Source organism: Mustela nigripes, chromosome 5 (genome assembly GCF_022355385.1).
Source record: "Mustela nigripes isolate SB6536 chromosome 5, MUSNIG.SB6536, whole genome shotgun sequence".
Lineage (NCBI taxonomy): Eukaryota > Metazoa > Chordata > Mammalia > Carnivora > Mustelidae > Mustela > Mustela nigripes.
The window spans coordinates 118,581,865-118,601,263 of record NC_081561.1 but is presented as its reverse complement, the minus strand read 5'-3'; the positions used below and the strand labels follow the sequence as shown (position 1 = coordinate 118,601,263).

Genomic DNA, 19,399 nt, shown 5'->3' with positions numbered 1-19,399 from the left:
AGTAATCTAAGAACAATGTAATGGAATTGGTTAAAAAGTAGTCCCCCAAACAAGTATATTTATTATTTATTTTAGGGAAAAAAAACACTTTCAGTTATTAAAAATACATTCTTTTTTTTTTTTTTTAAAGATTTTATTTATTTATTTGACAGAGAGAAATCACAAGTAGATGGAGAGGCAGGCAGAGAGAGAGAGAGGGAAGCAGGCTCTCTGCTGAGCAGAGAGCCCGATGCGGGACTCGATCCCAGGACTCTGAGATCATGACCTGAGCCGAAGGCAGCGGCTTAACCCACTGAGCCACCCAGGCGCCCTTAAAAATACATTCTTAAGTACTGTAATTTCAGGGTGATTCAGTAATAACTACTTCTGTGTTTCCCTTGACTTCCAATAGAATGAAGAGATGAAAATTTCATGCCTTTGTGTATAATCTAATTTGATCTTTCAGGCCAATTTCAACCAAATTTCAGGAGAAATAGGTTCAAAAAGATAATACAAATTGTTTTAAGTGTGTACTTGTGGAATGAGGATTGCCCAGCCGAAAACTTTTAATTCTGAGAACTAAGAGCTTTTGAAAAGCGGTAATCTAGCAAGGAGGGCTATGCTAGGAAGTTTCGTCTGCAAACCTTCCCTCAGGAACTCCCGGTTCTTGAGACTGCCCTGCAAGAGATAATGATGGAGACTTTATGACTAATGGTCCAGCAAACGAATGTAAACCTGACTTAGAACGGAAAAGAACAAGGCTCAGAGAGCAAGAAGGTGATTTTGCAGGCAATCTTAATTTGGGGTGAGGGGAACAACCATGGGAAGCTGGGCAGTGACCTTGACCACCTTGCTATAGTCATGAAGGAAGTCAGATTGCTCAGTGGGACTGTAATTCTAAAAACTGCTTGACCATTTAAGGTTGGCTCAAAGGGGTACAAATTAGGAGAGCAAAATTTTCAGCACTTAGCAGTAGCTATGAATGATGGTAGGAAGGGTCACTGGCAAGGCCGGTGGTGACGAGAGAGATCAAGGGGTATAGCTTTCCCCAAAACTTTTGCAAGGAGCAGTAGGATCTAGCACTCCGTACAAACATGCAACCCCCCCCTGGGAACCTGGAGGAACCTTCTGGAAACAGGATTCTAGAAACTGCCTGATTAAGAGACTAGAATAAAAAGCAACGGCAGTTGTTACAAAAGCGTTGATTTTTTCCCAAAGTTGCTATGTTCTTGGGAAAATCAGTGCCATCCAGGTGTATAAAACATTGCTGTGTTTGTGTGTTCTATATTTTTCCTGAAGACAAAGCATCACAAAAGAATTGTCTTTAAGTCTTTTATTTTATGGAGCACCTGGGTGGCTCAGTGGGTTGAGCGTCTGCATCTGACTCGGGTCATGATCCCAGGACCCTGGGATGGAGCCCCAGGTCAGGCTCCCTGCTCAGCGGGGAGCACTTTTCTCCCTCCCTGCCACTCCCTCTGCTTATGCTCTCTCTGTCTGTCAAATGAATAAAATCTTTAAAAACTTTTATTTTATGTCTAGACATATACTCGAGGCACTAGAAATGCTATCACATTTTCTTTCCCCTAAATCAGGCCCGAGTGCTCTCAAATGAAAATGTCAAAATCATTGCAACTTGTGACCTTAAGAAACTTCTGGTTTTTTGATCAACATGTTTGGATTTGGAAAACAGGTGCTGTTTGGGCACTAAGGTTGAACATTTTTGTTTGATTATGATTTGTTAACTGAGTCATTTTTAGATAAGCCTAAGACCCACGAAGAGCCGTTCTTTGTAGTTGTATTGCTTTGGAGAATCTGTTAAAGGCGTTGCCATGGTTCCACCTGATTTCACAGTAGATAATTGGAAATTATCTTAGAGATATGCCGATATCTTAGAGATATCTTAGAGAATGACCTGTGTCCTATGTTTTCCTTCCACACCACAGCCAAACATATCAAAAGGGTTTTCTCTGTTTTGTCATTATCTCTCACTCTGGTGGATCCCTCTCCATTATGGTTTCATTGAGACCATCCTCACCAAAGGTCATTCTCACAGATTGAGCCCGTGACTATACCCAAAGACCATTTTTCAGCTCTAATCTCATTCGTTGACATTATTAATTACCTCCCTCCTTTATTCTCTTATTTCCATGATTTTACCCTCTTTGACTAACCACTTGTTGTCAGCCCGAGTTCCCTTTTCTTGCTCTACCCACGCACCTGTTGGCTTTAATTGGATGGGTCCCTCTACCCATACTTTTATAGTCTCCTGTAAATAAATCTGCCTCAAATTACTATATTTCGGGCAGGCCATCTGCTTCCCGCTGGGACCCTCACTGATAAACTGACTCACTCCCAACCACTTCTTAAAACCCTCCAGTCATTTCTCACTGCTCTGAAGGTTAAAGTCCTAAATCCCTTAACATGGCTACCGAGTCCTGACCTGATCTGACCCTGCCTACTTCTCAAGCTTCGTCATTTATTTTTGACAAGTATGCTGGATTATTTTTTAATGATCTTATTTATTTTAGAGCTATATGGAGAGAGTGTGTGCAAGCACAATGAGGAGCAGAGGGAGGGGGACAAGCAGACTCAGTGCCAAGCGCCAAGACTGATGGAGGCCTGGATCCCAGCCACCCTGAGATCATGACCTGAGCAGAAATCAAGAGTCGGACACTTAACTGACTGAGCCAGCCAGGCGTCCCAAGTATGCTAGATTTTAATAACAAAAGTGTTCATCATAGTTCTTTTGCATTATATTAAACCTTACATTTAAAAATAATTATAAAATAGGGGCACCTGGGTGGCTCAGTGGGTTAAAGCCTCTGCCTTTGGCACAGGTCATGATCCCTGGGTCCTGGGATTGGCCCTGGCATCGGGCTCTCTGCTCAGCAGGAAGCCTGTATCCTCTGCTAGCCTCTCTGCCTACTTGTGATCTCTGTCTGTCAAATAAATAAAACACTTAAAATTTTTTAAAAATATTTATAATTTCAGATTCACAAAAAAAGTGTCAAAAGTAATCCAAAGGGTTCCCATATATCCTTCATTCAGCTTCCCAAATGTTACCTTTGACCACAATACAATGATAAAACCCAGAAAATTAACTTTGATAATCTACAAACCTCATTTTTTTAAAAGATTTTATTTATTAATTTGACAGACAGAGAGAGAGATCACAAGTAGGCAGAGAGGCAGGCAGAAAGAGGGGGAAGCAGGCTCCCTGCTGAGCAGAGAGCCCGATGCAGGGCTCGATCCCAGGACCCTGAGATCATGACCTGAGCTAAAGGCAGAGGCTTAACCCACTGAGCCACCCAGGCGCCCCTCATTCAAGTTTTATTAATTATCCCATTAGTGTTTTTTTTTAGGGGAAAGCAAGATCCCACATTGCATTAAGTTGTCATGTCTTAGTGTCCTTTAATTTGGGACATTTCCTCATTCTGTCTTTGTCATTTGTGACTTCGACAGAGCACTGGACATTTGTTTTAAATGCACCTCAATTTGTATTTTTTTTCTTATTTTTCTTCACAATTAAATCCGGGTAATGCCTTTTTGGCAAGAATACCACAGAAGTGATGTGCCCTCCTCGGTGTGTCCTGTCAGGAGACACCTGATGTCGGTATGGCTTGTTCCTGGGGATGCTGAGTTTGGTCACATGGCTAAGGTGGGGTCAACCAGATTTCTTCACTGGAAGTTACCGTATTTTTCCCTTTATACTGAATAACTACCTTATAGTAAGATACTGTGAGAGTATGTAAGTGCTGTGGCTTTCATACTCTTGCCCACTAGTTTTATCATCCATTGATGGTTATTGCTTGAAACAATTAAGACTGTGGTGTTTGCCTAGTGGTCATTCTCGTCTTTCTTTCCACACTATTAATAGAATTCTGAAAAGAAGAACTGTCCCTTCTCCCCAACTAACTCATTTATTTAATTATTTATTTTTGTTAGAATGGACTCACGGACATTAACTTCTATGGGTTACAACCCACTGCTATCATTCTATCATTTTTCATTACTCAGGTTGTTCCATATTTGGCCATCGGGAACCCTTCCTGTGGCCTTTCATGTCCCTATAGCTTTTCATGCACTTCTTTACTTTCTGGCATCACAGGGGGTCTCCAGGCTCAACTTGATTTGTCTTGATCCAGCCTAGGAATTCAAGGAACCCCAATTCCTTTTAGTGGAGAATAGTATTTAGAACCCAAGATCTGAGCACTAAGTATTGTTCTACTGCTGGGGCGTCGGTGCTTCTAGGGCATCTCTGCAGACGGAGCTAGGAGGTGTATGCTGGCACACACCTGCCCACGTGTGAATGACCATGATCCATACCAATACCTCCGATTGCAGGCCAGTGTCACAGTGTGGATCCCACCAGTCCCACTTGCTTTATTTTACTTATTTGTTCAATCCTCGCATACTCATAGTTTCACAATTGCTAAACAAATATAATTTAATCTTAGTATATACTTAAAATACTATGTTCCAAAGTTATATTGAGTTTGTTCTTTTCTTTCTCATCTGCTTTAATCGGTTGTATCATTCATTGTAATTAGTTCGTGATTTGTAGTTCATTTTCACTCAGTTAGGTTCATCGTTACTGCTTGTATTTCTTTTGGGGTTCTCCCTTCCCAACATCCTGGCTGATTTAAATTACTAAATTTACATTATAATCTTATAATTATATATCATTATAACTTAAATTACTATTTTTAGAGTATGTACCACTAAACACGGTTCTAGAAGTCAGAACTATATAAAAAAGTTACATACCGAGACCTGTCGCTGCCCCACATCCCTTCCACTCCCATATTCCCTACATCCTATTCTTTCCACTCCATTCCTCCTGACTCACTGTAGGTAGCCAGTCTCATTATTCTTCCAGTTTCTCGTGTGTGTGTGGGGGGGGTGCGTGTTTGTGCAAATAAACAGATGTGGGCATAGTTCCTTATTTCCTGTCTTGCTTACAAGAAAGGTAGCCAGCCATAGTACCATTTCACACTTTGTCTCAAGTTTTGTGTTGTTACATTTTGCTACTGCGGCTTGCCCAGTTCCCCCTCCACTCAAGAACCTTCGAACCCCCTGTTAGTCAGCATCCTCTTTCCCCCACCTAGTTCCCTGTACCTCTCCTTCAGACCGAAGCCCAAGCATCACCTCCTCTGGGAACATTATCTTTGATTCTCTGGCCTAGGGCAAATACTGCTTTTAACTTTATGCCATATTTCCCCTATCACTTATTAGTACAAATTTAGATTTGTTTGTGTGAATAGTTGATCAGGATCCATCTCAAACACTTATGTGGGTTGGACCATTGTTCTATTTCACTCACTATTATATCCCCTGATCCAGCTCAGTGCCTGGCACTTGATATTTGTTTGTTGAATGGGAAAACGAGTGAATGAAATGCTGGTAATATATTTGTGACATTTCAATAAAGTCAACTAATTTGGATAATCCAACAGGTTATTACAGTTTATTTTGAAATGATAGACCACTTACATTTGCTTCACTATGGGACTTCTACCTTCATAAAAATCCAAAGAAATAAATTCAGTTTTTCTTGAGGCTCCATAAAATATTTAATCTGTCTGTCTTTATTCTCAACTCCCCTTTTTCTAAGACTATGGTCTGTTTTCATCTTTTTGAACAGTAAGCCATGCCATTTCCAATGCCTAAAGAGCCCCCCCTTTTTTGTTCCCCAATAATGACTTCTCAGTGACCCTCTTGACTACCTGCTTATTAATAGACTTGGCCAAGCTGGTGGATGTCCCCTTAATCTCTTCTTCCCTTCTGTAGCAACCAAACCCCTTATTTTAGCTACATTTCTTGACCTTCCTTGAAGCTAGATGTGGCCATATAACTTAATTATGGCCAACGAGATGTGAGTGGAGATGGTATGTGTACCTTCCAGGATGTGTCGGTAGGGATCATGCTCTTTTCCTTCCCGTTCCTCCCTCCTGCTGGCTGAAAGGGAGACATGGTGGCTCAGACTTAGAGATGGAGCAACAAGATAGCAGAGCCCTATATCAGGGTTGTATAATGAGGGAGGGCAGGAGGAAGAGAGAGAATGCGTGACTATCCGCTTGCTTCAGCTACTGCTGTTTGTGTTTTCTATCACAGCCAGATCAAATTTTAACTTACTGTAGTTTGCCTAACTATAACATCCAGACCTAGCATCAATTATTACCATTTGGTGGATGGGGGTAAATGACCTAAACAAACATCTGTTGAAAGGAAGATCCCACACATAGGAAAGCAGTGATTTAGGGATCCTCCCAAGAGTGACCCTCTTTAGCTGTAGGAAGTCAGGACTGTGTGGGAAAGGGGAAGAAGCTAAAAGAAACTTCCTCTAGGGAAAAGTCAGACAAATCCAAAATGTGAGACATATACAAGTGAACAGACCCAAACTGTGATGAGATCGGTACAGTGCAAGAACTTAGATGCGGTTCTGGCTAGAACAGCAACAGCAAAACAGCTATAAAACATCTTTGAGACAATTGCATAAATTTGAACATAGACTAGATCTGAGTTAACTTTATGGAATTATTAGGAACCTTCTTGTGTGTGATAACATTGTGTTTGTGAAAGCCAATGTCCTTATTCTTAGGAACTACAGAGTTGGGAATATAGGTAGTGAAATACAACATATCTCAACTCACATTCAAAGGGTTTAAAAATGAAAACAGGCCATGTTCTTAGAAAAGGATAAAGGGGAAGCAGGAACAGTGAGATAAAGACAGATTAAATACTTTTCAAGACTTTGTGAAAACTATATTTATTTAGGTTCTGGGAGTGTGTGTGTGTGCTTCCACATAAACACAGAGAAAGTATATGCAGTAACGTTACTAACTAGTGAATTTTGGTGAAGCGTGTATATGTGTTGTACTAGTCCATCAATTTTTCTGTAAGTTTGAAACTCTCAGAATAAAAAGAGAAGATGTTAGTGATATTGGGATATTGAATTGGTCTAGAAAAAATATTCTGAATGAATTAATGTAAATTCTGTCTCATGCTGTTTTTTAAAAAGAATTCGTAAGTCATGTTGGCCACTTGCTGTAATCCTTTGCTTTTATGGAATGCCAGACCCTGTGTGAAGGGCTCTGCACGGATTATCTCATTTAAACCTCACAGCAGCCTCTGGAGATAGGGATGATTGTCCACTCCACTTCCACAGGGCTGTTCAATGTTTTCGGCATCATACAACTAGTAAGACTCAACCAGGATTTGAGCCCAGGCAGTCTGATTTGTGAGCCTGTGCATTTCGCTACTTTTATCCTTGGACCCTGTGTCTGTGCCATCATGGGTCGGAGTGGTAGCCTGACCTCACACATCGGCCTATCACATCTCTGAGTTGTCTGAATGCAAGGGAATGTCTTCAAACCATTAAACCCAATAAAGCTTCACAAGGTTTATAGACTGTGCTATTTGCCTCTGTTCTCTTAGAGTGTAGTATCATTACTGTTCTTCAGCTAAACCAACTACATGCTGCTCATTGTAACTTGATAAATGCTTTAAAGACCCAGAATAAAATGATATCCTTACTTTCTATAGTATAGTCCTAGGTTTTGGTAATGTATTAATGATAAATTGAGGATAAGTATTAAAGTCCTACACATCAAAAGTATCTCAGTCAAGCAAAAAAATCAGAATGTTGGACACTATTTGAGATGTCTTTATGATGTACCCTGGGAACACTCATGAGGGTTTCTGTGCTGTGGTTGACCTGGACCCTCAGCACTGAGAGGCATCAAATAGAGATTTAGAGAGACTGCTCGGTAATCAGGCACAGGGACAATTATGCTTCCTAGAATTATTTTTCACACTTGGACTGGAGATGTCCCTGCAATTCTATAACATATTTTTATCATTACAGACTTACAGAAATGGGCTGAAAATCTAAGAATCCTAGGAAGGTATCGATAGAACAATAAAGATGGAAACAAGACCAATGCAAGGAAGTGTCAGTATAACCAACACATAATTGCTTTTATTAACTGACAATGTGACTTTATTAGAAAGGAGATTCTTTGTTGATTATTACTAATGAGATGCATTTTACCCTTCTCTGTGTCAAAAAATTTTAAAAAATATATAAATAAGTAAAAAGTTCTGACCCTGGGGGATGCCTGGGTGGCTCAGTTGGTTAAGCGACTGCCTTCAGCTCAGGTCATGATCCTGGAGTCCTGGGATCGAGTCCCGCATCAGGCTCCCGGCTCCATGGGGAGTCTGCTTCTCCCTCTGACCTTCTCCCCTCTCATGCTCTCTCTCTCTCTATCAAATAAATAAATAAAATCCTTAAAAAAAAAAAAAGTTCTGAGACTGAAGGTTTGCATGGAAATCAAACAAAAGAATTTATTGTGAATTCTTGTATTCTTATATCAGTAAACCTCTTGTATTCCAGAAAGAAAAGGATGAGCACTTATAAATGAGCCACTGTTTAGGAGCTGAAAGGCACCAGTTGGACCATGTATGAAAACAATATGTTCTCAAGATGATATGGCAGAGCTGAGAATGGGGTGTGTAAATATGGTAAATACGGACACCAGACATTTCCATCTTGCTCAATTTGAATTTTTGTTTCTTTTTTCTCTTTAATTTTTTAAAAGTAGGCTCCACTCCCAAGGTGGGGCTTGAACTCATGGCCCTGAGATCAAGAGTCCTACACTTTGTCAACTGAGCCAGCCAGGCACATTTATTTTCTTTATAACAGACCCTAGGGGTGCTTGGGTGGCTCCGTTTGTGAGAACAGTCCCTGTAGTATCTGGGGTCCACAGACAGGCTTCTGAGGTTCCAGAAACCCTTTGAAATATGGAACAAAATTGTTAGGGGGGCCACCTGGGTAGCTCTTGATCTTAGAGTCATGAGTTCAAGCTTCATTTGGGCATGGGACCTTTTTCTTTTACCCTAAAAGAAATAACCGTGTGTGCACGCATGCATTTTTTTTTTTTTTTTTGCTGAGAACGTCCCAAAGCTCTCATCAGAGTCTCAAAAGGGTTTTTGACCACACAAAAAGGTTAAAAATTACTGTACTAAAATGCTGCAGTGAGAAATATAGTCTTTACTTGGCAGAGTATGTTAGGAAAAGAAAAATAAGGTCACTCTATATTTTGCCTATAATTTGTAAAAAGTGAATATGAAGGCTGTCAAGAGTTGTGAAAGGCAAAAACTGGGATATTTAAATTGCCTCTTTTAGGTTGTTTTGTTTTGTTTTGTTTTTGTAGGCTCAATACCCAAGTGGGGCTTGAACTCATAATCCCTAGATCAAGAGTCATAGGCTCTAATGACTGAGCCAGCCAAGTGCCCCATTTTTGGTCATTCTTTTTATATTGAATTGGAGAGATGTTCTGGAATTCTGTTCTTAGACTTAGTTTTATCAGGATGGCATGTGGAAGGCCAGCCTGAATTAATTAGCTATCAGATTTATACAGTGTTTAAAGAATTTCAACTCATAGGGGTGCCTGGGTATCACAGTCCATTAAGCATCTGGTTGTGATCTCTGGGCCGTGGGATTGAGCCCCACGTCAGGCTCGGCACGCAGCTCAGAGTCTGCTTGAGATTCTCTCTCCCTCGGCCCTCCTCCCTGCTCTCTCTCTCTCTCTCAAATAAATACATAAAATCTTTAAGAGAAAGAATTTCAACTCCCAATGCTACTTTTATTTTTTAATTCTTTTTTAAAAGATTTTATTTATTTATTTGACAGAGATCACAAGTAGGCAGAGAGGCAGGCAGAGAGAGAGGAGGAAGCAGGCTGCCTGCTGAGCAGAGAGCCCGTTGCGGGGCTCGATCTCAGGACCCCGGGATCATGACCTGAGTCGAAGGCAAAGGCTTAACCCACTGAGCCACCTGGGCGCCTCTCAATGCTACTTTTAAATAGAGATATATAGGTTAATAGGTAGATGGCTAGGTAGATGATGGATGGATGGATGGGTGGGTGGGTGGATTCGTGATAAATACTCAGCTATGTTAGCAGAGAACTTACGGGGACGGCTTCAGTCCAGTGGGATATCCAGCCAGCTCACCTTTCTGCCTCAGCTACCCCCTTGTTCACACATACCACGAGGTGGCACCCAGACCCACCTCAGAGTGACCAGGCCTTTGTCTTTACCGGCCTTTTCTTTCTACTTGAACACCCACAGACCTGACAGTTTTGCACCCAGAACTTCCCCTGAGAACCCAGAACCTCCTCAAAGGAGGCTGGAACTTAGCTCTTCTGCAGGCAGATCTCTCCGTGCTCCTGAGATGACATCTTCCTTTGCAATTGATTGGTGCAAGCGCAGATGACTGGGGCTCCAGGGACCTGCGGAGGCCCAATGCTTTTGATATTCTTGTAGCCCAGTAAGGATCCCGGTGAACCATAGTCACTGGCCAGGATTTGGAGAACCCATGCTGATTCTTTTCTACAACCTTTCCTTGAGACTCTTCCTTGAGTTCTTCTTGTGTGATTCTACCTCCCACTGCTCCCTTCTACACTTCCTGAGGCAACCTCTAGAAGCCCCATTTCATGATTCACCAATTACACTCCTTCTCAAGTCTTCATTGAAGTTTTCTTCACCCGCTGCGTTAACTGGCTTGTCCTCTGAGAATAGAATTTCATCTGGAGCCATTTTGAGAGGAAGTTTCACATTCTCGGAATTGAGAGATGTAGTTTGTGTTCTTTTTACTCGTGACCGTAGCTCTTGGTAACAGCTCTCCTGTCTCCATGCCTCAAGTCTGGCTGTCCTGTCTTCTCCTATTCTATTGCTAACCCCCCACTTCTGATCACTCCCCTCAGTCACAGCATCTCTTTTGTTCTTCCCCTTCTCATGTTCTACCATCTTCCTGAGGAGCTCCAGTGTCTATGCGGATGGTTTGTGTCCTACCTCATCAGCAACAGGACCTTTCTCTAGAGGTTTCTACCTGTATGGACACTCCTAGCACTTGTGGTGACCTAAGAACATCTGAAATTGAAACCCCCCACTCAGAGGAAGGAGCCTCTCTAAAACAAGGATAGAAAACCAAGAAGCCATAGAAGAAAAAAAACTGAAAAATAACAAGCTGGGGAAACTATTTGCAAATCAATTCACAGGAAAAAAAAAAAATCTGTTTTCTCAATTAGATGCTCATATAAATCAATAAAAAGTACTTGTACCCAGTAAAAAATGAACAGTTCACAGAAAAGTCAATACAAATGCATTTTAAAGAAATGCACCCAAGTTCACACATAACAAGAGAAGCACAAATTTAAAACTACAGTGAGACACTTTCTCACCAAATTAGTAAAGATCAAATATTTAATATGTGTGGTAAGGTTTGTGTGAGGAAACAGACACTTTCAAAACTACTGAGAATGTAAATTGTCCTCTATGAAGGGCAATATATGTCATAATTACAATTCATGGCTCTTTGACCCTGAAATTCCACTTCTAGATATGTGTGTGTGTGTGTGTGTGTGTGTGTGTGTGTGTGTAAGTGTGTAACCACTATTTTCTGTGCTGCTTTAAAAAAATTCAGGAATCTAGGAAGTTCTACATTTAAGATAAGAAAGAAAGGAAAGTAATATATAGGACAGGCATTTAATGATAGAATTTTGTGTAAAAATAATCTAAAATAATATATACATACATATATACAGGTAGATGTATATATAGAAAATGCTTTCATAAGGCATAGACTATCTCTGGAAATAAACACAGAAGCTGGTGGCTCTATTTGTCTCAGGGAGGGGAACTAGGCTACAAGAACAAAGTTAGGAGAGAGACTGTGTCTCTTAGAGTCCCAGCAAGAAACTGAAGGTGCACTAAAAGTGGGTATTTTGAAGAGGGGCAAAAAAAGACTATTTACAAAACTGCAGTGCCCCAGGGCTGACAGCAGCAGTAAGTCATTACCACTGCTCCTGCTGAAGGAAAGGGGGATGGGCTTGGTTCCTGAAACCCACGGAAGGTGGCAATGTGGAGAGAGCTGCCTGATCGGAGCTATGGCCCAGGTGACTGCAGGAGAAGATCCTACAGCTTAGTCATCTCTTCCTTGTTCTCCTCTTGTCCTCCAAGCTCTGTCGTGGGGCAAACTGCATGGGGGACGTTCCAGTGCACACAACCGGAAGCCACCGTATGAAGAACTCATTGATGTCGTTCATGCGGTTCAGCCTTGGGGGCGAGGAGCAGGGGGGCAAAGAGTCAGAGCACATCTGGAGGCTAGGGGAGAGTATTGGACTCAGAGATCTACTTTTCATTGCATTCTTTGTAGCCGTTGAATTGTGTACTGTATTTATGTATTTATATTAAAAATAAATTACACATCTCTTTTTTAAAGAATGGATGACTATTTACTTCCCCCTCCAACCATCTGTCACCTTTGCTTTCCTTTTCACAGCCAAATTCATGATGGGCATCGTCAACACTTACCATCCTTCCCTTAATTTTTCAAAGCCTTGCTTACGACCCCTTGACACTTGAATGTGCTCAGCCACCAAAGGTCAGTAATGCTGGCTAAATATATTTTACTCACCTTTTTGAGAGCATGTCACACTACTGATCCCACCTCACACTTTCTTTCTTAAGACATCTTGGTTTCTGTAGCCCCAACATCCATCTGGTTTACCTCCTGGTTCCCTCTCCTCCTTAATTTCCTGGGTGGGCACCTCTCTTCCTTTGGCCACCCACTAGATGTGGCGTTCTCAGCGTTCTGTCCTTGGCCCATTCCCCTCTCACATAGCATGGACTCTCACATTCTCATGCCTATTCCCTTGTCTTTAATGACTCCCAGCCATCTCAATCCTGGGCCCAGATCTCTGCTCTAAACCTCACACTTGGAGACATCTCCACTTGGGCCTTCTGTCAGCTGTCTGTTAGGGGCTGAATTGTGTCCCCCTAAAATCCATATGTTGAAGTATTTCAAAAGGTGACGATATTGGGAGAGAGGCCTTCAAAGAAGTAATTAAGGTGAAATGAGGTCACCGGGGGGAGCCAATCCACTCTGACTGGTGTGCTTATAAGAAGATATACTAGCTTCTAGCTCTACTGTTGATGAGGATTTGGGATACCTGGGTAGGGTAGTGTTTGGTCTTTTCTTCACAAATCAAGCCAAGAAAGCAGAAGCCTTACAAAATCCAGGGTAGCATTATCAATTAATTTTTCTATTATTTGAGTAGTATGTTATTTTTTATTATTTTAGAGCTATTTTCATAAAATGGCATCTTAAATTTTACGTGTAAACCAGTGATAGTACCAACCTCACATCCATTTATTGTTACCACAGCAGCAAGGTCTTAAAATCTTTTAAACTGTATTTTGAAACATGAAGTATAATATAAATTTTTTCCAAGTATCAATGAAATTTATAAAAGAATCCTATTCATTTATTTATGCTCTTTGTGTTGGCACTTGAAAAAGTTCTGTGCTAACAGTAATCTCCCAGGATCCGCTGTCTTCTCCCCGCTTCCAACCCCCTCCTGTCCCCCGCAACTCTCCTGCCCCATGGCTTCCTCTGTCAGCTCCTAGCACTTAGACTGGGACCTCTCAAAAGGCATACTCAATCCTGTCTCTTCTAATTGCTCCTCTTGAGTCTTGATTTATTTTCTCTCTATATCTAATTCTGCAGCACCAACCCTTTTATCTGTATGTCTGGTGTTCAAACTCATCAAGAACTGTGACTTGATTGGGCTGGTTAAGAACCATTGAACATGGAGTGTGTATGGTGGTGGGCAGAGAGTTTCTTTTGGACAGAGTTTTTGGTCCTTTTCAGAAGCTGGTGGTCTAGACCACTTTTATTTATTTTTTATTTTTTATTGCTTTATTTAAGTTCAATTAATGAACATGTAGCATATCATTAGTTTCAGATGTAGAGTTCAATTGATCTAGACCACTTAAAAATTTTTTTTTAATTTATTTGACAGGCAGAGATCACAAGTAGGCAGAAAGGCAGGCAGAAAGAGAGGGGGAAGCAGGCTCACCGCAAGCAGCCTGACGCGGGGCCCGATCCCAGAACCCCAGGACCATGACCGAGCCAAAGGCAGAGGCCCCAACCCACTGAGCCACCCAGGTGCCCCTGATCTAGACCACTTTTAATCAAAGTATGGTTTCGTCTTACCAGGAAGCTTGTTAGAAATGAAGAATTTCAGACCTCACACCAGAACTACTGAGTTAGAATTTGTATGTTAAAAAGATCCTAGGTGATTTATATGTAAACTAATGTTTGAGAAGAACTGATCTAATTATACCTTATTTGGTCATCATGGCAGAGCTGCAGCTGAAACACAAGTTTGGGAAGCACTGATTTCCTTGTCCCTTGTCATATCATCATAGCCAGGGATAAATAGGCATAGCAGTATTTGCATAAGGAACTGTCTGAACCCACCTTTCTCCAAAGGTGACAGTATAACTGGTAGGTATTTGAGGCTTGAGAGCCATCGGATTTAGACATTGTTCAGAATAGAATGGTGTAAAGAATGGAATACCATGGACAGCTCTCCAGCCTTGGTGCAGGAGAGATACTGTAGATGGTGGGAAGCTCAAAGAGCTGTTGGTGTAAGACACGGTGGGTTTGAATCCTGCTCTGGGAATTGAACTTGTTAACTTACCTCCCTTAGCTTCACCTTCCTCATTTGTAAATGGGATGGCAATACTTATCTATCACAGGTTGTTTTGAAGCATTATTGAAAAAAATATTACCAGACAGGCAGGTCTCATGTACAATAAATATTAGTCCCGTCTCTTTTCTTGTCTGTAACACCTCAATCAATCAATCAATCAATCAATCAATAATAAACCTTGTAAAAGGAAAATAACAAGATCCCTCTAGCTTGGGGTTAATGCCCATGGTTATGACACCAAGGCTATCAGGATTGGAGGCAGTGGTGGAAGAGGTGGACATCTGGCACCCATAGTCTTCTTACCATTTCAATAGCTGAAGGAGAACTGGGAGGGAAGCTGGCAGGCAGACATACTTACACCTTCACCCTGCAGGGTAGGGGTCCTGCACAGCCACTGGAAGTTCAATCTGGGATCTGGCTCTACACACGGGATGCTGAGGAGCCATTCTTGGAAGAGTCAGTTGTTGACCCAGTTCTGTTTGGTTCCCCTCTGACTGTTAATTACACCGCCACCATCCTCTGGAGCTGAGCCCCTACCTCTGAGCCTTAGTCTTCCTTCTCTTTGTGGCTGGATTGCATCCCTTTGTGGGGCAGCGTGGCTGTGTAGGGCTCACCCGATCTTGCACAAAGGTTGATTAAGGCTGCTGTGCCTTTGTAACTGGAGCTGCTTTTCTTGTTCGCCGTAGCTTCGCTCTGACATTCTCATACCAAACTTTTGGCCACTTCTTATGTCTACTGACTCCTCAGAGATTACTCTGCTTCCTTTCACTTTTATACAAGCTGACTTATAATACTCTTTCTTCCATGCCACAGGTCTAAAGGCTAAATTTTAATCTGCATCAGATTAAGATTATAGTTTAGGTTTTTTCATGAAAATTTCCGTTACATGGGCATCTAAAAGATGTTCGCTTCAGAACATCTCTGGAAATTTAAACCACATCTGAACTAAAGACCAAGTAATGCTCAAAGACGATCTGCCGGGACCAGGAAGCAGCAGTTGGCTGGGCTTCCATGAGTGGGTGGGGCAGGTCCACCTGCCAGAGGAGCTGTGAGGGTAACATGCAGCCGGTGGCTCTCTGGGATCAAAACATTAAATTCATCTGGTTTCTAACTTGTTTCATGGACATCGAGTTTGCCAATATTGATTCTCCCTTTTGCCTTCCATATTGCTTCACTGCAGGTAATTTATGCTCATCCTCATGACTGAACCTGGACTCTTTAAATACTGGCTCAACATTTAATGAGAGCAAAGGCTTAGTGCTATGTGGGAAGGGTGCAGAAGAAGGAAGAAGAATCGCTGGTGCAGAGCTCCTTGTCCCATCTATGCACAGAGCATTCTTTTTCTTTCTTCCCCTTTTTTTTTAAAGGTTATTTATTTAAAAAATAAGATTTTTAAAATAAAAAAATAAAGTTCATGTAAGCAACCACTACACCCAACGTGGGGATTGAACTCACCAATTGGGGATCTAGCCCCTGAGCCAGCCTGGTATGCCAGCACCAAGCATCTCTGTTCTGATCCCAAACTTGCGCACTCTGCTTCCTGAGACTTCCTGGAAGCCTTCGGGTCCTGCTTCCTGTTAGAATCTGGTGACTGCCTGTCACTCCAACAGGCCTTCTGGTTCCATTTTTCGCAACCGGCTCAGGCGAATGTCTTTTCCAAGCGCACACAGGACTTCTCCCAGACAGGTCACGTGTGCGGACACAGTGGTGAATGGGACCCCGCAAGTGCGGGTGCGTGGCTAGCTCCTTTTGCATCTCCCTCATGATGGCAAAAAGCCCACAGTTTAGGGCCTTGACAGCATTTACTGGGGTTCTAAGGCGCTGGTGTGGGAGCGGAAGTAGAAAAGAAGTTCTCCTTTAACCCAGTGTCGCCTTCCTCACGCAAAAGCCTAGAGGGTTCCTATACCCATCTTTTCACCTTTCAAGTGATAGATAAATCCCCTACTTGATTTTTTTTTTTTTTTTTTTTTTAGTTCTTTCTAACAACCTTAAGCTATTCATGCTCTTGCTAAAATTTGTGTGTGTATCCTAAAACTATAAAACATGGCCCTATTGTTTGGACTAACCAACTTTTCAAAATGAAATTAACAAAATGAAGTTAAAGGGGAAAAAACTGAACACACAGGCGCGCGCGCGCACACACACACACACACACACACACGTTTGCCAGATTTTTTGCATCGAAAAGAAAAGGAAAACAAACCCAAACACCCCACATCTACGAGTTCCCCGATAATGATTTCAAACGGGGAAGACTCGAGCTGATCTGTCAGAGGGGAGCTCTCTCTAGAGCACATTTTTGTTGTTATCTGTCAAACCAGACATCTCTCCGTGAGCACACGGCCAAGACCCAGGTAACTGGGTACTGTAACAAGAGTGTTTTTATAAATTATGCAAATCCACAGCGCTTTCCCGCTGGCCAGAACTATTTAATTGCCGACCTTGGTCCGGGCCCTCGTTCCCAGCCGCCTCCCCCCCCCCGCCCCCCGGGCGGCGTTTCCAGCCTGCCACTCGCCGCGGCCTCAGGTGAGCTCCCGGGCCTGCGGGAGGGGCTGGAGCGACAGCAGAGGGCGGGCCGGGGCTCGGGGCGGGGTGGTGGGGGAGACGGAGATCCGGGCCCTGACTGCGGCTTCCTCGCGGTGGAGCCGCATTTCCAGGCACCTCCGCAGCCCTAGCCCTAGCGCGCCGAGCCGTTCCCGGCCGTGCCGCCTGGAGGCGCGGAGCCCGCGGGGCGCATCCAGCCCCGCAGCTCCCGCCCGGGCGGAGGCCGCCGGACCGCGGGGATGCGGGGCGGGGGCAGGGCGCGGGGTAGGTGACTTTATCCCGCCTCTGTTTCCCTGCCCCGGGGAGCAATGACATCACGCGGCCTTCTCCAGGCGCCGACACAAAGAGCGGCGCGGAGAGGCCGCTGCGGGGGGAGCCGGCGGCCGCCGCTGCCGCCGCCCCGGGCCCTGGGGCCCCGCCGGCCAGGCCCGCCGCCCGCGGCCCGCGCCCTTCCTGCTCCTCCTCCGCTGCCGCCGCCGCCACCGCCGCCTCCTCGGTCGCTGCCGCCCGCGCCGCCCGCGTCCGCGGCGCGCCGTTGAGCCCGCGCCGGGCCCCTCCGGCCCCCTTCCCATGCGGGCGGCGCGGGCCCTGGGAGGGGCGCCCGCAGCCAGCCGCGCAGCATGCACTGGGGGGTTGGCTTTGCCTCGTCCAGGCCGTGCGTGGTGGATCTGAGCTGGAACCAGAGCGTCTCCTTCTTCGGCTGGTGGGCCGGGTCCGAGGAGCCCTTCTCCTTTTATGGGGACATCATCGCTTTCCCTTTGCAGGATTACGGTGGGATCATGGCAGGGCTGGGCTCCGATCCCTGGTGGAAGAAAACACTTTACTTGACCGGGGGAGCTTTGCTGGCCGCAGCTGCGTATCTGCTCCACGAACTCCTGGTCATTAGGTGAGCCGGAGAGAGGGCCCCGCGCAGGGGCGCCGAGTGGGGCACCTGGCCAGGGCAGGGCTGGCGCGAGGGGGGACCATGCCAGCCTCTCGGCCACGCCGCGCAAATGCCCAAGAATCCTATCCTTACCTTTCCCTAGAGGCAGTCCGTGGTCACCCGGCCTGAGGGGCAGTTTCGAGTTGACAGGAGAATTAAACTGATTGTGGGAAGGGAAAACATTTATCTCTCAGTCCTTTGGTGCTAAAAAGCAAAAATTCTCCGGGATGTTGTGGAACAAAATGGTCTATTAGGAAATGCCCTTAGCAAGATCCAAGTGCAATGTTTGCAACAATAGAATGAGGCCTGGTGGAGATACTAAGTTACACTTTTAGGGAATGCCTTATTTGTTTATAGGTAATAATTATGCTAGAATATTAACCACTAACCTTACCTTTTACTTAAAGGTTAGTTCTTCACTATTCCTCCCCCAATTTTAATATCATTAAAAAACTGAAATTGCAAAAGCTCCAGGGCCCTCTAGGTCCCTGTTAAGGGGCATGGCCAAATAGAGGGGTGTGCGTTTTGGTGCAGCCCTTAACCTGGTTATGGGTTGCTCAGGTATTTCGAGCTAAGCCCCATCATGGGGGATTTCGATGTCATTGTTGTGTGAGCAGTAGGAGATCCGAGGACAGGACTAGCACATGGGCGTGTTTGACAAGACACGGGAGTCACCCAGTGCCATAAACAGTTGCATAGCCTGCCTGCTGCAGAATGTTTACAGGACTGATTTGGAAATGCCAGAAAATGGAGGCCCCTACTGTTGGTACATCCAGAAGGACAGGAGATCTTTGTCTGAGTAGGACAATACCAAAGGCTCCTGGGGTGGTCCTTTGGCTCATTGACAACATCAATTTATGGTTAAAATCTCCATGCGTTGGAGTCCTCTGTCCCTGGGAGATGACCAGAAGCGGGCAGTTTTCAATAGCTCAGAATATCCCCGTTGACCAGTATTTTTAAAGTAGTGACAAATGTGTTCACACTGCCTTTTTCCAGGGGGAAATCTTACACAATAGCTTGTAAACAAAGACAGTGATCGGTGACCTTTAACAGGTCTACAGGGATTCCAGGAGATTGTAACAGGCTAACTTGGGCATTTTGAATATTTCTAATCTCGGAGAGGGTGGGAAATCATTTAAGTCTGAGGAAATGTATTGGCTTTCACTATTATTTAGCCATAATTGAGAAGTTTTATTTTAACCTTATTATGTACTGTGAATTCTCTCACTTAGCAGGTGCCTTGAATCATCTAGTTGAACCACGTAAAGATTTTTGAAGTGAATTTAAGGTGCATTTCCCTAGATTACTTCCTGTTTTTGCTAGTTTTAGAACTTGATTTCGAGCTGTATGAAAATACCCCAAAACATTTGTGCAGTACTTAAATGGTAACCCAG

At 43.8% G+C, this 19,399-nt stretch overlaps 1 protein-coding gene and 1 long non-coding RNA gene across 5 annotated transcripts in view; one reads left to right on the top strand and one right to left on the bottom strand.

Moving 5' to 3' along the window:
* Window positions 1-17,012: 17,012 nt before the first annotated feature.
* FAXC (failed axon connections homolog, metaxin like GST domain containing) overlaps window positions 17,013-19,399 on the top strand; it is a 76,103-nt gene continuing 73,716 nt past the window's right edge. For 2 of the 4 annotated variants that reach the window (XR_009404504.1, XM_059401096.1), the window contains exon 1: window positions 17,644-17,969. Coding sequence is in view for 3 of the 4 variants with exons in the window: in XM_059401096.1 (XP_059257079.1) it covers window positions 17,704-17,969 (266 nt within the window). In the remaining variant the exon portion in view is untranslated. Of the gene's footprint in view, window positions 17,066-17,100; window positions 17,348-17,643; window positions 17,970-19,399 lie in introns of those variants that run through there. The other 2 variants (XM_059401099.1, XM_059401098.1) reach the window with 2 other exon arrangements.
* Window positions 17,803-18,522, bottom strand: LOC132018313 (uncharacterized). Its single transcript, XR_009404505.1, has 3 exons — window positions 18,400-18,522; window positions 18,099-18,165; window positions 17,803-17,885 (listed from the first exon to the last, which is right to left on the bottom strand). It is a non-coding gene; the product is annotated as an uncharacterized LOC132018313 (long non-coding RNA).